This window comes from Quercus lobata, chromosome 3 (assembly GCF_001633185.2).
Source record: "Quercus lobata isolate SW786 chromosome 3, ValleyOak3.0 Primary Assembly, whole genome shotgun sequence".
Lineage (NCBI taxonomy): Eukaryota > Viridiplantae > Streptophyta > Magnoliopsida > Fagales > Fagaceae > Quercus > Quercus lobata.
The window spans coordinates 8,737,478-8,755,452 of NC_044906.1; the positions used below are offsets into that span (position 1 = coordinate 8,737,478).

At 32.3% G+C, this 17,975-nt stretch overlaps 1 protein-coding gene across 2 annotated transcripts; it reads right to left on the bottom strand.

The window, feature by feature from the left end:
• Positions 1-13,482: 13,482 nt before the first annotated feature.
• On the bottom strand, positions 13,483-16,224 carry LOC115982450. Of its 2 annotated transcripts, XM_031105060.1 has the most exons (4): positions 16,028-16,224; positions 15,851-15,898; positions 14,968-15,088; positions 13,483-13,950 (listed from the first exon to the last, which is right to left on the bottom strand). In XM_031105060.1, exons 1-4 carry the CDS (start codon positions 16,171-16,173, stop codon positions 13,909-13,911), a joined length of 357 nt encoding a protein of 118 aa, XP_030960920.1. In that variant the 5' UTR covers positions 16,174-16,224; the 3' UTR covers positions 13,483-13,908. The 2 variants fall into 2 exon arrangements, 1 of the variants encoding a protein (XP_030960920.1); XR_004089621.1 differs by lacking the exon at positions 16,028-16,224 and having other exon boundaries at positions 14,968-15,045; positions 15,851-15,903.
• Between the last annotated feature and the right edge of the window lie 1,751 nt (positions 16,225-17,975).

Genomic DNA, 17,975 nt, shown 5'->3' on the forward strand with positions numbered 1-17,975 from the left:
TTTTATAAAAAAAATTGGTGAAGAAAAAATTGTTAGAGGGGGTGCAACTAGTGTGGCATTTCAACATGCTACTAGTGGGGTTACTTGAACTGATACCCTGGGGCATGTTAGCCCAAGCCTTTACCATTAGGCCAAATTAATAATCTATTACTCAATTGAGTGAATTGAAAAATATTTAATTATTTTTATTAACTTAAGTGGATAATTATTTTTTATATTCTTAAAAGCATGTTATTAAAATTTGCTTTTATCTTTTGTTGGACATTGTTTCAATTATTGTAAAGGATTAAAGCAACTACATTTGAGCAAGAATGTTTTATTCCAAGTTAATTGTTTCTTTTTTATTTAATTATATAAATACAATGTGTTTTTTACATAGAACATTAATAAAGGTATACAATATATATATTTATATATATTTTGTGGAGAATGAATATAGCTACAAATTTTAAGCTACAACTTGTTGGAACATTTTAATATTAAATAATTAAAATGAGTAAATGTTATAAAAATAAATGTAAAGATGTGGAGTGAATATGGAAGATGAAGAGTTGTGAAAAATGTTTAATCCCACATTGAAAAGGAGAGAGACTTTTTTATTCTTTTTAATTGTGGTGATTAATGGGCTAACATGAATTGTCTCAGATATTGGGCTAGATACGTGCGCAAGGGGGAGGTGAAGAGTGGAGGTATCAAAAATGGAAATGAATCAGCCCCTTGGATCCTCCTACTTGACAGTCCATTCAGAATAATTACCATATCCGTTGGTGAGTAAATGGCCCGAATTAATACTCCATTTTTATTATGGACAATGAAGAGCCATTAACCCACTTAATGGACTATCCGTTTGGGCCTATTCATTCTTCAGAAACTCCTCATCTCACCATTAATTGTGTAACTCCAGCCCATCAGATTAATATCCAACAATTAATCTTGTAACACCCATTACATCAGAATAATTGGACCTAATTAATTAGAATAAATTGGGTAGTAATTTCGTAAGGCCCATTGAGCCTATAAATAGACTCATTCAGACCCAATCCAAGTTACTGCAATTCACAATACACACTAAAAAAATAGAGAGATTATTGGCAAGGAAGGGTGTTCTTTCTGGTGGAGTTTTGGGCTTGAACACTTTGTGCAGAGGTTGTTCTAGCCATACAACACTTGTTGGGCTGTTGTATCCTGGGGGAGACAAGTCAGAGAAGGTCTGCACCGGTTACAAGAGTTAGCCAACCAAGGGCTTGAATCTCCTTAAAGAGAGCGAGTGCCGCGCCTCAGTCCAAATAGTGTTGTGTATTTCCTTTCTTTATATTAATAATATTCAGAAGTACTATTCAGTTTCTCTTTGTGTATTATTTCCATTATTATTGTGTTTGCACCAACAATTTTAAGGAGATTCAAACACATGGAGTCTTCACAAGAGAAACCAAATGAGCCTGTTGGAGATCTCAACAAGCCCTTTCGCTTTAAGGGAGCCCATTTTAAGAGGTGGAAAGGAAAGGTCCTCTTCTACTTAAGTCTTCTCAAAGTCTCCTACATCCTTACTGACAAGAATCCGTCAAAAGTTCCTACCGATGAGATGAGTGAGGAAGAATATATTCTCCATCAAGAAAAAATAGATAAGTATACAAAAGATGAATATAATTGTCGCTCTTATCTATTGAATTGTCTTGCCGATCATTTCTATGATTATTATGATACAACTTACAATTCTGCTAAGAAAATTTGGAAGGCTTTACAAAGCAAGTATGATACCGAGGAGGCAGGTGCAAAGAAGTATGCTGCTAGTAGATTTTTCCGTTACCAAATGGTGGATGGAAAATCGGTGGTGGATCAAGCACAAGACTTCCAAATGATTGTGGCAGAATTGAGATCCGAAGGCATAAAGATTGGAGACAATTTGGTGGTAGCTGGCATAATTGATAAACTACCACAATCTTGGAGGGAGTTCCAAAAAACTTTGCGGCACAAACAGAAGGAGACATCCTTGGAGACTTTGATCACACGCATCCGTGTGGAGGAGGAGGCTAGAGGACAAGATGCACTCATGACACAAGAGAGCAATGGTAATTCCACCACAAAGGTAAACCTTATTTCATCCAATAATAATATGCCCAAAAATCATTTTCCTAGAAATGTTCAATTGAAGCCTAAAAAAAGAGCCTTTAAAAATAATAATAGACCTCAAGGAAGGGGAAACCCAAATAAAAATTACAATAAGAACCAAGGACCCCCTTCACAAGATCAATTTAATAGATCCTGTTTTGTCTGTGGCAAGAGTGGGCATATTGCTCGATTTTGCAAATTTCGGAAACGTGAATCTGTCCCGCAGGCTAACGTAACCGAAGAGCCTTTAGTGGCTATGATTACAGACATCAATATGGTGCAATATGTTGAAGGGTGGTGGGCAGATTCCGGTGCTAATAGGCACGTCTGCTATGACAAGAATTGGTTCAAATTGTACACTCCTTTTGAAGAAGAAAAAACTGTTATGCTTGGTGACTCTAGTAAAACCAAGGTTCTTGGGAGTGGTGAGGTTGAATTGAAATTCACTTCTGGACGTGTGCTAACATTGAAAGATGTACTTTACACTCCGTCCATGAGGAAGAATTTGATGTCAAGTTTTTTGCTTAACAAGGCTGGCTTCAAGCAAACTATGGAATCTGATAATTATGTAATCACAAAAAAGGGATTATTTGTGGGCAAGGGTTATGCTTGTGATGGAATGTTTAAATTGAATGTTGAGAATAATAAAGCATCTACCAGTTCAGTTTATATGCTTTCTTCTATTAATTTTTGGCATGCTCGTTTGTGTCATATAAATAGTAGATATGTGGGAATCATGAGTAGTTTAGGATTAATTCCAAGACTGTCAAAAGATTTTGAAAAATGTGAAACTTGTAGTCAAGCTAAGATTACAAAAAGGCCTCATAAAAATGTTGTAAGAAATACCGAATTGCTTGAGTTAATTCATTCCGATTTATGTGAATTTGAGGGAATTTTAACTCGTGGAGGAAATAGATATATTATCACTTTTATTGATGATTTCTCAAAATATACAACTATTTATTTGTTGAAAAATAAAAGTGATGCTTTTGAAAAATTTCAAGATTTTTTACAAGAAGTTGAAAATCAATTCGGTAGAAAAATAAAAAGAATAAGAAGTGATAGAGGCCGTGAGTATGAATCAAGTGCATTCAACTCATTTGCTCAGTCTTTGGGAATTATCCATGAAACTACTGCACCATATTCACCTGCTTCTAATGGTGTGGCTGAAAGAAAAAATAGAACTTTAATTGAGTTAACAAATGCCATGTTAATTGAATCTGGTGCACCTTTACATTTTTGGGGTGAAGCTATTTTAACTGCATGTCATGTTTTGAATAGGGTGCCACATAAAAAGTCACACACCACACCTTTTGAGATGTGGAAAGGACATAAGCCAAATTTGGGATATTTGAGAGCATGGGATTGTCTTGCTTATGTAAGGCTTACTGACCCTAAAATGCCTAAATTAGGTATAAGAGCTACTACCTGTGCTTTTCTTGGTTATGCGATTAATAGTGCAGCCTATAGATTTTTTGATCTTGAAAACAAAATAATTTTTGAATCTGGTGATGCAATTTTTCATGAAGAAAAATTTCCTTTTAAATTGAAAAATAGTGGGGGTGAAGAAAATATTTTGTCACAACCTAGTTCTTCTACTTCACATTTTCAAAATCAAGAAAATTTTGAAATGGAACCTAGAAGGAGTAAAAGAGCTAGAGTTGAAAAGGATTTTGGTCCTGATTATTATGTTTTTAACATTGAGGAAAATCCCAAAAATTTAAAAGAGGCTTTAACATCACCTGATGCCATATTTTGGAAAGAGGCTGTAAATGATGAGATGGAATCTCTAATTTCTAATAGAACTTGGAAATTAGTAGATCTTCCACCGGGTTGTAAGACCATAGGTTGTAAATGGGTCCTTAGAAAAAAGTTGAAACCGGATGGGTCAATAGATAAGTTTAAAGCTAGACTTGTTGCAAAAGGCTTTAAACAAAAAGCTGATCTTGATTTCTTTGATACATTTTCTCCGGTAACAAGAATTACATCTATTAGATTGTTAATTGCCATTGCTGCAATTTTTGATTTGAAAATTCATCAAATGGATGTAAAAACTGCTTTTCTTAATGGGGACCTAGAGGAAGAGATTTATATGGACCAACCCGAAGGCTTTGTAGAGCCTGGCCAAGAAAGCAAGGTATGTAAGCTAACTAAATCCCTATATGGCTTGAAACAAGCACCTAAGCAGTGGCATGAAAAGTTTGATTCCTGCATGATTGAGAATGGTTATAAATCAAATGAATGTGATAAATGTATTTATTCTAAATCATGGAATAATTTACATGTTATTATTAGCCTCTATGTGGATGATATGTTAATTTTTGGCTCAAATATGCATGTTATAAATGAAACAAAAAATATGCTTAAAAGCCATTTTGATATGAAAGATCTTGGTGAGGCTAATTTTATTTTGGGCATGAAAATTACAAAAACATGTGATGGAATATATCTTGATCAATCACATTACGTTGAGAAAATATTGAGAAAATATAATTTTCATGATCACAAAAGTGTAGCTACTCCTTTTGATTCTAGTGTTCATTTATTTCCTGTGAATAATGATAATGAGATTTTTAATCAAAAGGATTATGCTAGTATCATTGGTAGTTTGCGTTATGCTACAGATTGTACTAGACCTGACATTGCATATGCAGTAGGAGTGCTTAGCAAATTTACTAGCAAACCTAGTAAAGATCATTGGCTAGCTATTGAGCGAGTTATGAAATATTTAATTGGTACCAAAAACTATGGCTTATTTTATAAAAAGTACCCTGCTGTGATTGAAGCTTTTAGTGATGCCGATTGGAATACTTTGTCAGGTGATTCTCTCTCTACCACTGGTTATATTTTTACCTTAGGTAGTGGTGCTATTTGTTGGAAATCTAAAAAGCAAACAATAATTGCTAATTCAACAATGGAAGCTGAATTAATAGCATTAGCTTCAGCTAGTGAAGAGGCAAATTGGCTCAGAGATTTGTTATATGAAATTCCCCTTTGGGAAAAGCCAATTCCACCTATATTAATTCATTGTGATAGCACTGCCACAATTGGTAGAGTTAAAAACCGTTACTACAACGGTAAATCCAGACCTATAAGAAGAAAGCACAGTACCGTGCGATCTTATTTGAGTAGTGGCATCATAACTGTGGATTATATTAAATCTAATGATAATCTTGCAGATCCATTTACCAAGGCCTTGGCAAAAGATAGAGTCTGGAATACATCGAGGGGGATGGGACTAAAGTCCATAGAATCATGAGCCATGTATGAGGATACCCAACCCAAGGACCAGAGATCCTGAGAATTGGGTTCAATGGGAAAAACGAATCATATGATGGTCGTAAGAAATGCACTATTTATTTTTTTTTAAATTATTTATTCTGTAAATAATTTTTTAATTGTTCATCCCTATGATGTAAGTGCATTTATCCTGTAATGTGGAGAGGTTGAGTAAAAAACTCTTAATGAAATTTGTAGCTCGTATGAGTGGGGTGTCAGAATTGCAGGAGCACCCTTGACAAATTTCACCTATGTGAGTGTGGGGGTGGGGCCGCTCCCTATGAGATTTGGACTTAATCTCAAATACACCCATGAAACTGGGATCAGCACATGGCCGTAAAGTGCTAGCTATAAAAGCTCATGTCAACACCTGGGTTGTTATGTGTAAGCAGTGCTGTTTAATTTCCCTAAAGCAGTCCTAGTTCAAGTCGGAGACCACTACGACTCTGGAGTTGAGATCGCTGTTTTACTAAGTGAAGGTTCAATGCAGAGCACACCTTCATGATGCATAGTGACCCATCTTTGCCTGGTAATCTCTCTTTAACTAAAATTTAATATTAAAATGAGTGGGGGATTGTTGGAACATTTTAATATTAAATAATTAAAATGAGTAAATGTTATAAAATAAATGTAAAGAAGTACTATTCAGTTTCTCTTTGTGTATTATTTCCATTATTATTGTGTTTGCACCAACACAACTTAAAAAAATAATATAGTCTCTATGATATGAGACTGTTCCATTAATCGTTATAATATAGACTCTTTTTCTCTTTTTAGGAGAGAGCTGAAAATTTCTTTAAGAAAAATAGGCCAACCTGACTTGTACGACTGTTAACAGGTGTGGTAGATTAGTGGGATATTTTTTATCCACACAAAAGAATCTGTGATATGTAAAACATGTTTACAAGATTATGAGTTAATTAGTTATAAAGTTGTCTTCACGAAAAATATGAGAAAAACTTATAGCCTCTGTAATTATTTCAGCGTCTTAATTGTATCAATGACCAAACCAGGCCATAGAAATAGACTTCATTACTAGAGGATGAATAGAAATTTTCATATATTAGTCTATTAGATAAAGTAATCAACTCATTCATCTGCTTGTCATTAAAAAAAAAAAAAAATACAAGATATTTTAATTTTAATAGATTTTGCTCCTGCAATAGCAGCACCTAGCATGGTTTTTTCTTTTTTTTTAAAAAAAAATTATTTATTTGTATTATTATTATTATTATAAATGGTTTCATACCTTAAAAAACATTGGAAGTATATCTGTGTCTATAAGACACTAGGGTTATGATCCCAATGTCGACATTTACGGCATCAAGCTTATTGTTTTATATTTGATTAATGGTAACTTAATGTACATATATATATATACTTTTTAATAATATAATTTTTTTTAGAAGAATTTTTTAGTTTATCATTTTACTTTTTTTTTTTTTGGTTGCAAACTATATAATAGAAACTTATATTTATGATTTCTTTATACTAATAACGGGTTGAAAACTAAATTTACATCTTCGGAGAGATGAAAACATTGAAAAGTAACGTTAATTGTTTCTCCCCCTGTGTGTGTTTGTTTCTAAAAAAAAGAATAGGTAATTGTTTCATATTGCTTAAGAGAGTGTGTTGTGTGTAGTATAATTTGTCCCGCTCTCCCTTAAAAGTTATCATGGCTTTTGAGTGAAGTTGTGATGTGCTTTTGTATTAAAACCCCTTTCTCTCTCTCCTGTGTGTGTGTTCGTTTCTAAAATAATAATAATAATAATAATAATAATAACAACGTTTCAAAATATGAACTAACTTAAACCTATTTAATATGGTTACTAGTTTCAATATATATAATAATTTAATTATTTTATGCACTTCATGGTTAAAATTATATTCTTCATATCTAACTTTGTAGAAAGTATCACATAATTTGAAATTTTAAATAATGTTACACTAGATACATTGTAATATGGGGTAAAAAAAGAAAAAGAAAAGATACATTGTAATATTTAATTTAAACTAAGAAATATATTTTAGAGATCTATTCTAATTTAAAATTGGTAAAATATAAAGTGGAATATAAAAAAGTGAGACGGAGGCCAGAATTTTATAATTCTCATCATCTCTGTTGTTACATTCAAGAAGCATACAATAATTATGTCTCCTTTGACAAGGAAATCAACCATATTTTCATGAGCATTCTTAATCATTAGTATCACTCAGTTCACACTAGTTGGCCAAATAAAAACATAAACCCAGCTTGGCTTATCCTATTATCAGAGATTCAGAACATGAAATTGGGTCCAGGGCCGGCTGCCGCCCAAGTAATAATTTTCTTATTGCAAGTTCAACTCGACTGATTTGTTATTGGATTGTACTTTCGGATATATATATGTGGATAAACTTAGCAAAAGGATGAAAAAGACTAATTTCCTTGATTTCAGTAGTTTGTCTATTTATTAACTATTCATATATTGAAATATAATGATGGAAATATATATATCATATCATATCATATATATATATATATATATATAATAAAAGTTGGGTTTAGACGTTGTAGTTGTGTCACGTGGCTTCACCAAATTGCAGAAATTTTATTAAATTTTTAGATTTTTAAAGAACTAAAAAGGAATAGTATACTACTTGGACTCTAATTCATTCTTATCATTAAATAAAATTAGATTAACATTATTTTTTTATTTGTTAAGATATATTTCTTAAATTAAGGGATAATATTTAACATACAAAAATTTAATTTAAATAATATTTATCATCTAATTAACATTATTTTTTTATTTGTTAGGATATATTTCTTACATTAGGGGATAATATTTAACATACAAAAATTTAATTTAGATAATATTTATCATCTAAATTTTCAAAATTTTAATATTATTAAATTAATATTATTTTATCAGAATATCAAGTTACAAAACTTGATTATTAAGGGATAAGCACAATCCAAGTTCTTTAAGAGGTGATTAATATAAGAGTAATTCTACGATACCCCCCAAAAAAGAGGGGGGGGGGGTACGATACTCACTAATAGGTAATCTGCTACATGAAGTTACTTTTTTCTCACACTTGACGATTCCATCCTCACATTATGAAATTCCAACATTACATGTGACAGTTCTTTTCTCACATTTGGTGGTTCTCTTACTTTTTTCTAACATTTGACGATTTTATTCTCACATTATGCAGTTCCAACATCACATGTGACAGTTTTTTTCTCATATTTGGTGGTTTCCTTACTTTTTTTTTCTCATATTTGACGGTTCCATCCTCACATTGTGCAGTTCCAACATCACATGTGACAATTTTTTTCTCACATTTAGTGGTTCCCTTACTTTTTTTTTTCCTCAAATTTGACGGTTTCATCCTCACATTGTGCAGTTCCAACATTACATATGACAGTTCTTTTCTCACATTTGGTGATTCTTTTACTTTTTTCTCACATTTGACGATTCCATCCTCACATTGTGTAGTTCCAACATCACATGTGACAGTTTTTTTCTCACATTTGGTGGTTCCCTTACTTTTTTTCTTCACATTTGATGATTCCATTCTCACATTGTGCGGTTCCAATATCACATGTGACAGTTCTTTTGTCACATTGGATGGTTTCCTTACTTTTTTCTCACACTTGACGGTTCCATCCTCATATTGTGCAATTCCAACATCACATGTGACAGTCCTTTTTTCACATTTGGTGATTCCCTTACTTTTTTTCTCGCATTTGACGGTTTCAACCTTATATTGTGCAGTTCCAACATCACATGTGACATTTTTTTTCTCACATTTGGTGGTTTCCTTACTTGTTTTCTCACATTTGACGGTTTCATCCTCATATTGTGCAGTTCCAATATCACATATGATAGTTCTTTTGTCACATTGGGTGGTTCCCGTACTTTTTTCTTACACTTGACAATTCCATCCTCACATTGTGTAGTTTCAATATCACATGTGACAGTTCTTTTCTCACATTTGATGGTTCCTTTACTTTTTTCTCACATTTGACGGTTTCATGCTCACATTGTGCAGTTCCAACATCACATGTGACAATTTTTTCTCACATTTGGTAGTTCCCTTAATTTTTTCTCACACTTGACAATTTCATCCTCACATTGTGCGGTTTCAATATCACATATAACAGTTCTTTTGTCACATTGGGTGGTTCCCTTATTTTTTCCTTACACTTGACGGTTCCATCCTCATATTGTGCAGTTTCAACATCACATGTGACAATTTTTTTCTCACATTTGGTGGTTCCCTTACTCTTTTTTTCTCACATTTGACGGTTCCATCCTCACATTGTATGGTTCCAACATCACATGTGACAGTTCTTTTGTCACATTGGGTGGTTCCCTTACTTTTTTCTCACACTTGACGATTCCATCCTCACATTGTGCAGTTCCAACATCACATGTGACATTTCTTTTTTCACATTTGGTGATTTCCTTACTTTTTTCTCACATTTGACGGTTCCATCCTCATATTGTGCAGTTTCAACATCACATGTGATAGTTTTTTCTCACATTTGGTGGTTCCTTTACTTTTTTTCTCATATTTGACGGTTCCATTCTCACATTGTGCGGTTCTAACATCACATGTGTCAGTTCTTTTGTCATATTAGGTGGTTCCCTTACTTTTTTCTCACACTTGACGGTTCCATCCTCACATTGTGCAGTTCCAACATCACATGTGACAATTTTTTTGTCACATTGGATGATTCCCTTACTTTTTTCTCACACTTGACAGTTCCATCCTCACATTGTGCAGTTCCAACATCACATGTGACAGTTCTTTTTTCACATTTGGTGATTCCCTTACTTTTTTTTTCACATTTGACTGTTCCATCCTCATATTGTGCAGTTTCAACATCACATCTGACAGTTTTTTTCTCACATTTAGTGGTTCCCTTACTTTTTTTCTCACATTTAGTGGTTCCTTTACTTTTTTTTCTCACATTTTACGGTTCTATTCTCACATTGTGCGGTTCTAACATCACATGTGTCAGTTATTTTGTTACATTGGATGGTTCCCTTACTTTTTTTCTCACACTTGACAGTTACATCCTCACATCGTGCAGTTCCAACATCACATGTGACAGTTCTTTTCTCACATTTGGTAGTTCCCTTACTTTTTTCTCACATTTGATGGTTCCATTGTCACATTAAGTAGTACCAATATCGCATTTGACTCTATTTTTGTCACATTCAGTGGTACCCTATTTTTTTATTCTCAAATTTGACCTTTCCATTATTACATTGGGTAGTACCCACATTACTCCTAACCGTACTTTTGTCACATTCACTGGTACCCTATTTTTTTCTTTACAATTGATATATCAATCGTCACAGTTAGCACTACCAATATCACATCTGACCATAATTTTACATTTAGTCTTATCATTGAGGTCACTTTTTTACTTACTAATAACCGCTCATCACAATAATAATTTTTTTAAAGTTATTAAAAAATTTAGATCTAAAATCGAAAACCAAAAAAAAAAAAAAAAAAAAAAAAAAAAAAGCATCCCATGAAATTAGCCCAACCACAATAATTACTCTTGTTCACAAAAAAAATCAGTTGGAATTATCTTGGTTTCTTCCACAAATCTTTGAATATACCAATTAACTTCCTACGTATCTCCCTTGGTAGCTTCCATCACATTCAGGGGCATACCTCCTTATAAAATAACATAGTTGAGGTCATGTTCCTGATGATTATATTTATATTATTTATATATGATGGTGAACCAAAAATTAGACTATCTCCAATTCGTCTATAGTATCGTCCAAGACCAGAAAGGTCATCCAAGTGCAAGAAGGTCGTCCAGCATGGAGTCACCTAGACGACTGCCAAACACTTAAAAATTTTCAGAGTAAATCTATATCCAAAAGCTTATGATTCGAACCATGTTCTACTATTCTGAAGTAGAAGCAAAATTCTTATTCATCACTCTAACTTCTCACTAAATTCTTAACTTCTGATGGCAGTTGTAAAAGTTAAGTTTAAACCTTCTAACTTCCATTCAATTTGAGGAAGTTACTAAACAAATAACCACTCCAAAGCTCACTATAAAAGGTCTCAGCCATGTGAAATCAAAGTAACAAAAGGAAAAGTAGGAATAAAAATGAAGAAATTCTTAAGAGGGTGGAGGTAGTGGCTCCAATCTAGGATAATTTGAAGGAAAGTAATATCATGTGGTCCAATCACTTTCAGAAAAGCTATGTTGGCACTGATGGGAAAAAAATTATTCAACTTGAGTGTTGTGAAAAGGGCTAAAAGAAATGAAAGAGCAAGTTTGTCAAAGATTTAAACGAAACATTTGGCTTCAAACAAGGTTGAATGGCCAGAAGTTTAGCAGAGCACAATTAATTGAATATTTAAGTTATTTGGGACTTATTGCAATATTTGCACCATTCGATAACATTGTAATTAAAGAACTAGTTCATTATTAACGCACTCGTGATTTATTAAAAGAAATGGATCCATGGTCAAGAGGGTGTATAACTCCTAATTCCATTTCCTTCTTTCTCATATTTTCCTTCTATCCAAATCTATGGTAAACACTTATCTACACTCATCTCAACTTGTATCACCCTATGAGGTTGTCACAAGACATGAACAGCATCTTGAAGTTTGCCAATATAAGCATCCCTTAACTTTGAAAATCAAGGATTTGAATTAATGAACTATTATTAGGTCCTCCTAAATAGCATTGATTCATCATAAACATTTCATTTCAATTGGAATTTGGTTAGCAATAAAGAAAGAGAACTCTTGGTTCAATTCTCCACCTTAACAACAGGGGAAATAAATTGATCAAAGAAGTTCCTGTGGGTTGAAGTGGAACAACAACTGAACCTCTGGTAGCAACATGCTATGGGGTGGCAGTCCTGCTTATGGGATCAAATCAATGCGTTCAAGAAATATTTGAAAGTAGGCTAGTGAGAGCATCCATGAGGCTGAAATAAAGTCAGCAGAATATGTACAGGTGATATCATGGCTTCTTCTAGAGAACTCTATGGGTATTTTTTTTCATCATTATTAGGGCTATTTTATGCAACCAACAAGCTGCGATGGAAAATAACACTAGCCCATAAGGCTGTAGGTTCCTAACTAGGATGTTTAGTTAATACCTGCTTTTGAAGAACTTGAAAGAGTTTATACCTATAAGTTGGCACATACATGAAAACTTAAACAGATTTCACGTGAAATGGACAAAAAGGAAATTAAAGAATTGTTCACAAAGGTCTAATGTAAGATGAAATCCGTACAATACAAACATAAAATATAAGAAAAGCAACCTTTTTCCTTAACCATGATTTCCATTTCTTTTGAAACAACTTCATCCCATTTTGTAATTGTCATATGGAAACCATAATCCATAGTCTTATATTGGGGGTTGTGAAGTAAGTCAGTCATCAAATCTAGTGCTCCAGGTATATAAGCACTAGCTGAAATGAAAAACAGAAAACATTAGACAAGCAAAAAGGAAGTGACTACACCAATTACCTCAGATGTTCATGTCATAGTTCCATAAAAATATTGTTTTGGTTAGCAGCTGAAAAAAAAAAAAAAAAAAAAAAAAAAAAAAAACAGAACCTAGAACAGAAAATTTCTAACCATTAAGCCACATGACTAAGAACTCAGGGTTTGCTTCTAAGATCAGTTCTCAAAGAGTTTTTCATATCAGCAAACATAAAGCAAACAACTAAAAAGAACCAGTGATAACAAGATGAACTTAATACCAACTCCAATCCAGTAACATTATTCCGAAAACTAACAATGTGATAACAATAACCAAAAAATGAAGTTTAACCAAAACAATTGATATATATCTGTATTTATGTTTTTAGTTGCATACATTGTTCATTAGTCATTACTTATTTAACTTCTATCCTTCACTTATTAAAAAAATGCAGATGCAAAGAGACAGGCAGAAGCTAATATGATTAGATCTTAGAAAAAAGAAAAGATAATTCTTTTTTCCAATTGATTCCACATTTAACCAAAACTAAGATAAATCAAAATTTTTATATCAAGTAAATGAACTCAGTCAGGATAGACCCTAAAAAATAACAAATATGGCAGCTAATGTGGACAAGAGGGCCACATGTCTGATCAACTCCAAATTCCATCACAATAACACAAGCGTGCATCTGTTAGAGTAGGTGTTCTTCTCCAACCACAAGCACAACACAAACTTCGATATAAATCAATTTCCATAAAATGAAAAGATGAAACAGGGAGTTAGGCTACTTAATCTTGTCCCATGGGCATTTTCACTATTCAAGCATCACTACAGCCACTAGGTTGGGTTGCCATTGCAGTCGTTGCTGCTATTAGGTAGTGTAAAATACCTTAATCCAAAAGAAATGAGTACACAAGAGTGACTATGATAAGTATAAAGATTCATTTCATAGACAGTCAAATAAAAAGTGGAAAATGTTTTTTGTTTTTTTTAAGATATAGTTCAAAGCTGAAATTATGGTATGATTTGCTGCTATGAATTTAATAGTATCCAACTTCAAAAGCAGCTTCCCAATCATGTACCTACAACCCAAAAAAATTCCACAATGGTCAACCAATTAATTGTAATTGAAAAACCAAATAAAAATTCATTTTCTAAATCAAAAATATTTTACTCCTAATGTTTCATCCAAGTATATAAGAGTATAAGTAATAAATTTACTCAGACACTCAAATAATGATCCCTATATAGATATAAAACTAACAACAATCATCCAACTGATTTTTGCCAAGAATGCAGAGATGATATCTTTGAAGGTAGAGGGAAATAGCTTGAGGCTATAACTTGACTTAATCATAGTGACACGGCCATCTCAGGAAAGACATTTATTGGCTTAACCACTTAGCTTGCTTTCCAGTTTTTGGTTGAAAAACTAAAAATCCTTTGCTTCCATTCTGGTTTAAGAATAGAGGAGACCCAAGATATTTCAAATTGGCACCAAGTCTTTTGAAACTAGACCTTTGACAAAAGCTTGTTCACCATGCCATTACTCACATTCCTTGGAGCAAAGAGTAGTCCACATTTGGCTAAGTTCATGGCTTGTCCAGATCATTGGCAATATTTCTGGACACATTGCTAGACACTATCTAACTCCACTTTTTCTGTTCTTATATGCCTTTTATTCTACCAACAAGATAAAAAATTAACATACCATAGACTAAACAACAGAATCAATCATTGATTGCATATACTAACTGCCACTGATATTGCGAATGGCAATGTAGCCAATCCCATCAATTTAATTTCCAATGTAGAAAAGATATTGGTCACACATAAGTCCTCCATTGCCATAATACTCTCAAGGTAGCAAGATATATTTAAGACATGCAAACGTTGACTAATATGATTTTTCTCTCAGGTCTTAAATCACTAACAAAAATGGACAACCTTAAGCAAATATAATAGTGGGAGCAAATTGTAAACATCACCATTAGCCAAAACAAGACCACAAAGGTACTCCCAAATACGGGATATCTAATGATGACAGGCATGTCCTATATACATAGAACCATCTGAAAGGAAATTCGTGTTTATTTTACCTCAATCATGGGGTAAAAACATGATAGCTGCCATGTTTCTTCTTCACCAGTACGGTCTTTTCTAGCACCACGCTTTTTCTGACATTTAAAAAGTCCAGTTAGGCAAAAATCACCAACCAAGCTGCATTCAAAACTAACATAAAGCAATTACCTTATGCATATCAAACTTTAAAGAGAAAGTTACACAAGAGGGACTAAGAGAGTAATAAAACATATTCTATATTAATGTTTGCAATATATTATAGCATTTGCTAGTTCATCAATGTTATTTAAATTTTGTATTCATTTTCTAAGAAAAATTGGAAAATTTTCACCATCAATACCTAAAAAGAAATGATATTTATATAAAGAATTCAGAATACCAAGTCAAAGGTTGAATTTCAAAACTTCAGGACTTCATGATTATAGGTGGACAAGGAACATGGTGAAAAAATATTCAATATCATACTTGGTCAACCATTGGAACTTTTCTTCCCACAACATAAACCCCCTTCACACTCTAATGACCAGGGTCAAAGCGAGGCACTTCACTGCTTCAACTGATAATTTGGCCCAAAGGTTATCAATACACACACACACACACACACACACACACACACACACATATTTTATTTTTTTTCCTCTTTTCAGTAAGCAATTTAATTCTGACTGTAAGGGGTTTACCCAGAGAAATTATCCAACTCCTGCCAAGCTAGAGAAAAAAAACCCAAATTGTTCAACCCAGCCAGAAAAACCTATGATAAATAACCCAAATAGTATAAACGACAATACTAACAAACCCAGCCAGACAAAATAAAGAAAAATAAACCAAATTGAAATCAGTATTAAACATACAATTAGAAGTTTTACTAATTCAAGTATATACAATAACTTATTCTCTCACCTGCTATGAACCAAATGGAATAATAGATTGGTTTTGTTCCTAGCAACCTTGCGAAACCAAAAGGTAAAAAAAAAAAAAAAAAAAAAAAAAAATTAATAACAATTCAGCCATACAGAGAACAAATGGCAACAGTTAAAAAACCCATATGGAAAATTAAAGAATAAGGATGAGACGTATTGAGATTTTAGATTTGATAAATGGTGGAAACTTCGAACAAAAGGGCAGAGAGACGGAAGAAGTGCTGCTGAGTTGGATTGGATGTGGATTTGAGGTTGGATTGGAGAGGCTTTAGCATTGAGACAGAGCTGGAGAGGCTTTAGCATTGAGACGAGACAGAGTAGAGAAGAAAACCAGAGGCGTTGTTGATGCGTGAATGATTCTATGTTCTTTTGGTTTGTTTTTTTTTTTTGGTTTATATATATATAACCTGTTTAGCCAGTAACCAGTATCCCTTAAAATTTTACCAATGGTCAAGATTTAAACAATGTTAAATCAACGGTGAAGATTAAGGTGGGTACCGTACCCCCTTTTTCATCTATCCCAAGAAACAGTATATATCTTCAATAATTTGATAATCTCTATCTATTCCAAAAAACAGTATATATCTCCATTAATTTGATAATTTCTACGTTGATGACATTTAATATATATATATATATATATATATATCAAAATTCCTTATAACTATCAATCACGTTCTCTTTCTCTCTCTCTCTCTTTTTAATTTTTAATTTGTTATATGTTATGATATGTTGAATCAACTTTTTTTTTTTTTTTTTTTTCCTTTTGACCTTTTTTTAATTCCAATTTTTATGGGATAAAAACAAACACATTGATTAGATATCTTTAATTTCAATACGATTTAAATGAATTATATTTCAAATGGAACTCTACCAATATATATAACCCTATATATTCTTTTTGGAGTGAAGCTTATTTCAATATGTGAATGCCTAAATCTCATGACAATGCAGGTATGCATTCTTTCTTCTTTTATTATTATTATTTTCATTTTGTTTATTTTCTTTAGTGTTATTATTGGTTTTTTGTCTTCATGTGATTTTAATTAATGAATTCAAAACATTTGAAAACATTGTCAAGTTTCTAAAGGCTCCTTTGTTTTTGTATTTTGTTTTTATTAAATTGATTAGGTTTTGAGTATTGGTTGCCTTTTGTTTAAACTAATTTTCTTAGCTTTAATCTAATTTATATGCTTAGGGTTAGGGTCTTAGAATTAATGATTAAATATAGTTAGAATTAATAGATTAATTTTAACAATTTTCTTATTTGAGTTTTATGTTACATCAAATTATCAAGATGTTCTACACATGTATTCTTGAATTATCAACTTTAATTTTAATTTATAATATTATCAGGATTATATTGATTTTAGATTTATCAAATGTTTAGTACGTTGTTTAAAAAAAAAATAATAATTATCAATTTAAAATTCAATTTGGAATTATCAATTTAATTTAGTTTTAGGAAGAAATCTTACCCCTTATTTTAGTGAGATACTTATTTACACTTGATAATTTTTTCTTTTATCTTTATTGAATCTATTAAAATATATAATTATTTATACATTTATTTTATAAGCTTTTTCATAAAACCGTGCAACGCATGGGCCTATAACTAGTGTATATATATATATATTTAAGATTTAGCCAATTTTAAGAGGTTGGTGTGAACTCATAAGCAACCCAAAAATTTAGAGATTTTTTTTTTTTGATGGAACATTTTTTTTTTTTTTGGAGATTAAAACTTAATTATTGTTGTTGTTTTTGTTAACTATACATTCGTTAAAAATTGCTATTCTTTAATTTTTGTCATCATAATAAGTCATTTTGCTTTTCTTTTAACTTTTTAGTGATTACACATAACTAATTTTAACCTTGTAAATCCTAACTAAATCAAAATTGTTGGAAAGATAACACCTTAGAGAGGGGTCAATTGAGAGCTAAATATACTACATTGGTTCAAATGTTATATATTATGGCCTCAAATGACCTCTCTCCAATGTGTTCAACAAGTAATATTAAAGATAATGGAGGTGAGTAGCGACTGGCCTAGATTATCATGATCTCTTTCGTTGTTGGAGTAGGAGCATGCCTTTTTTGCAGTT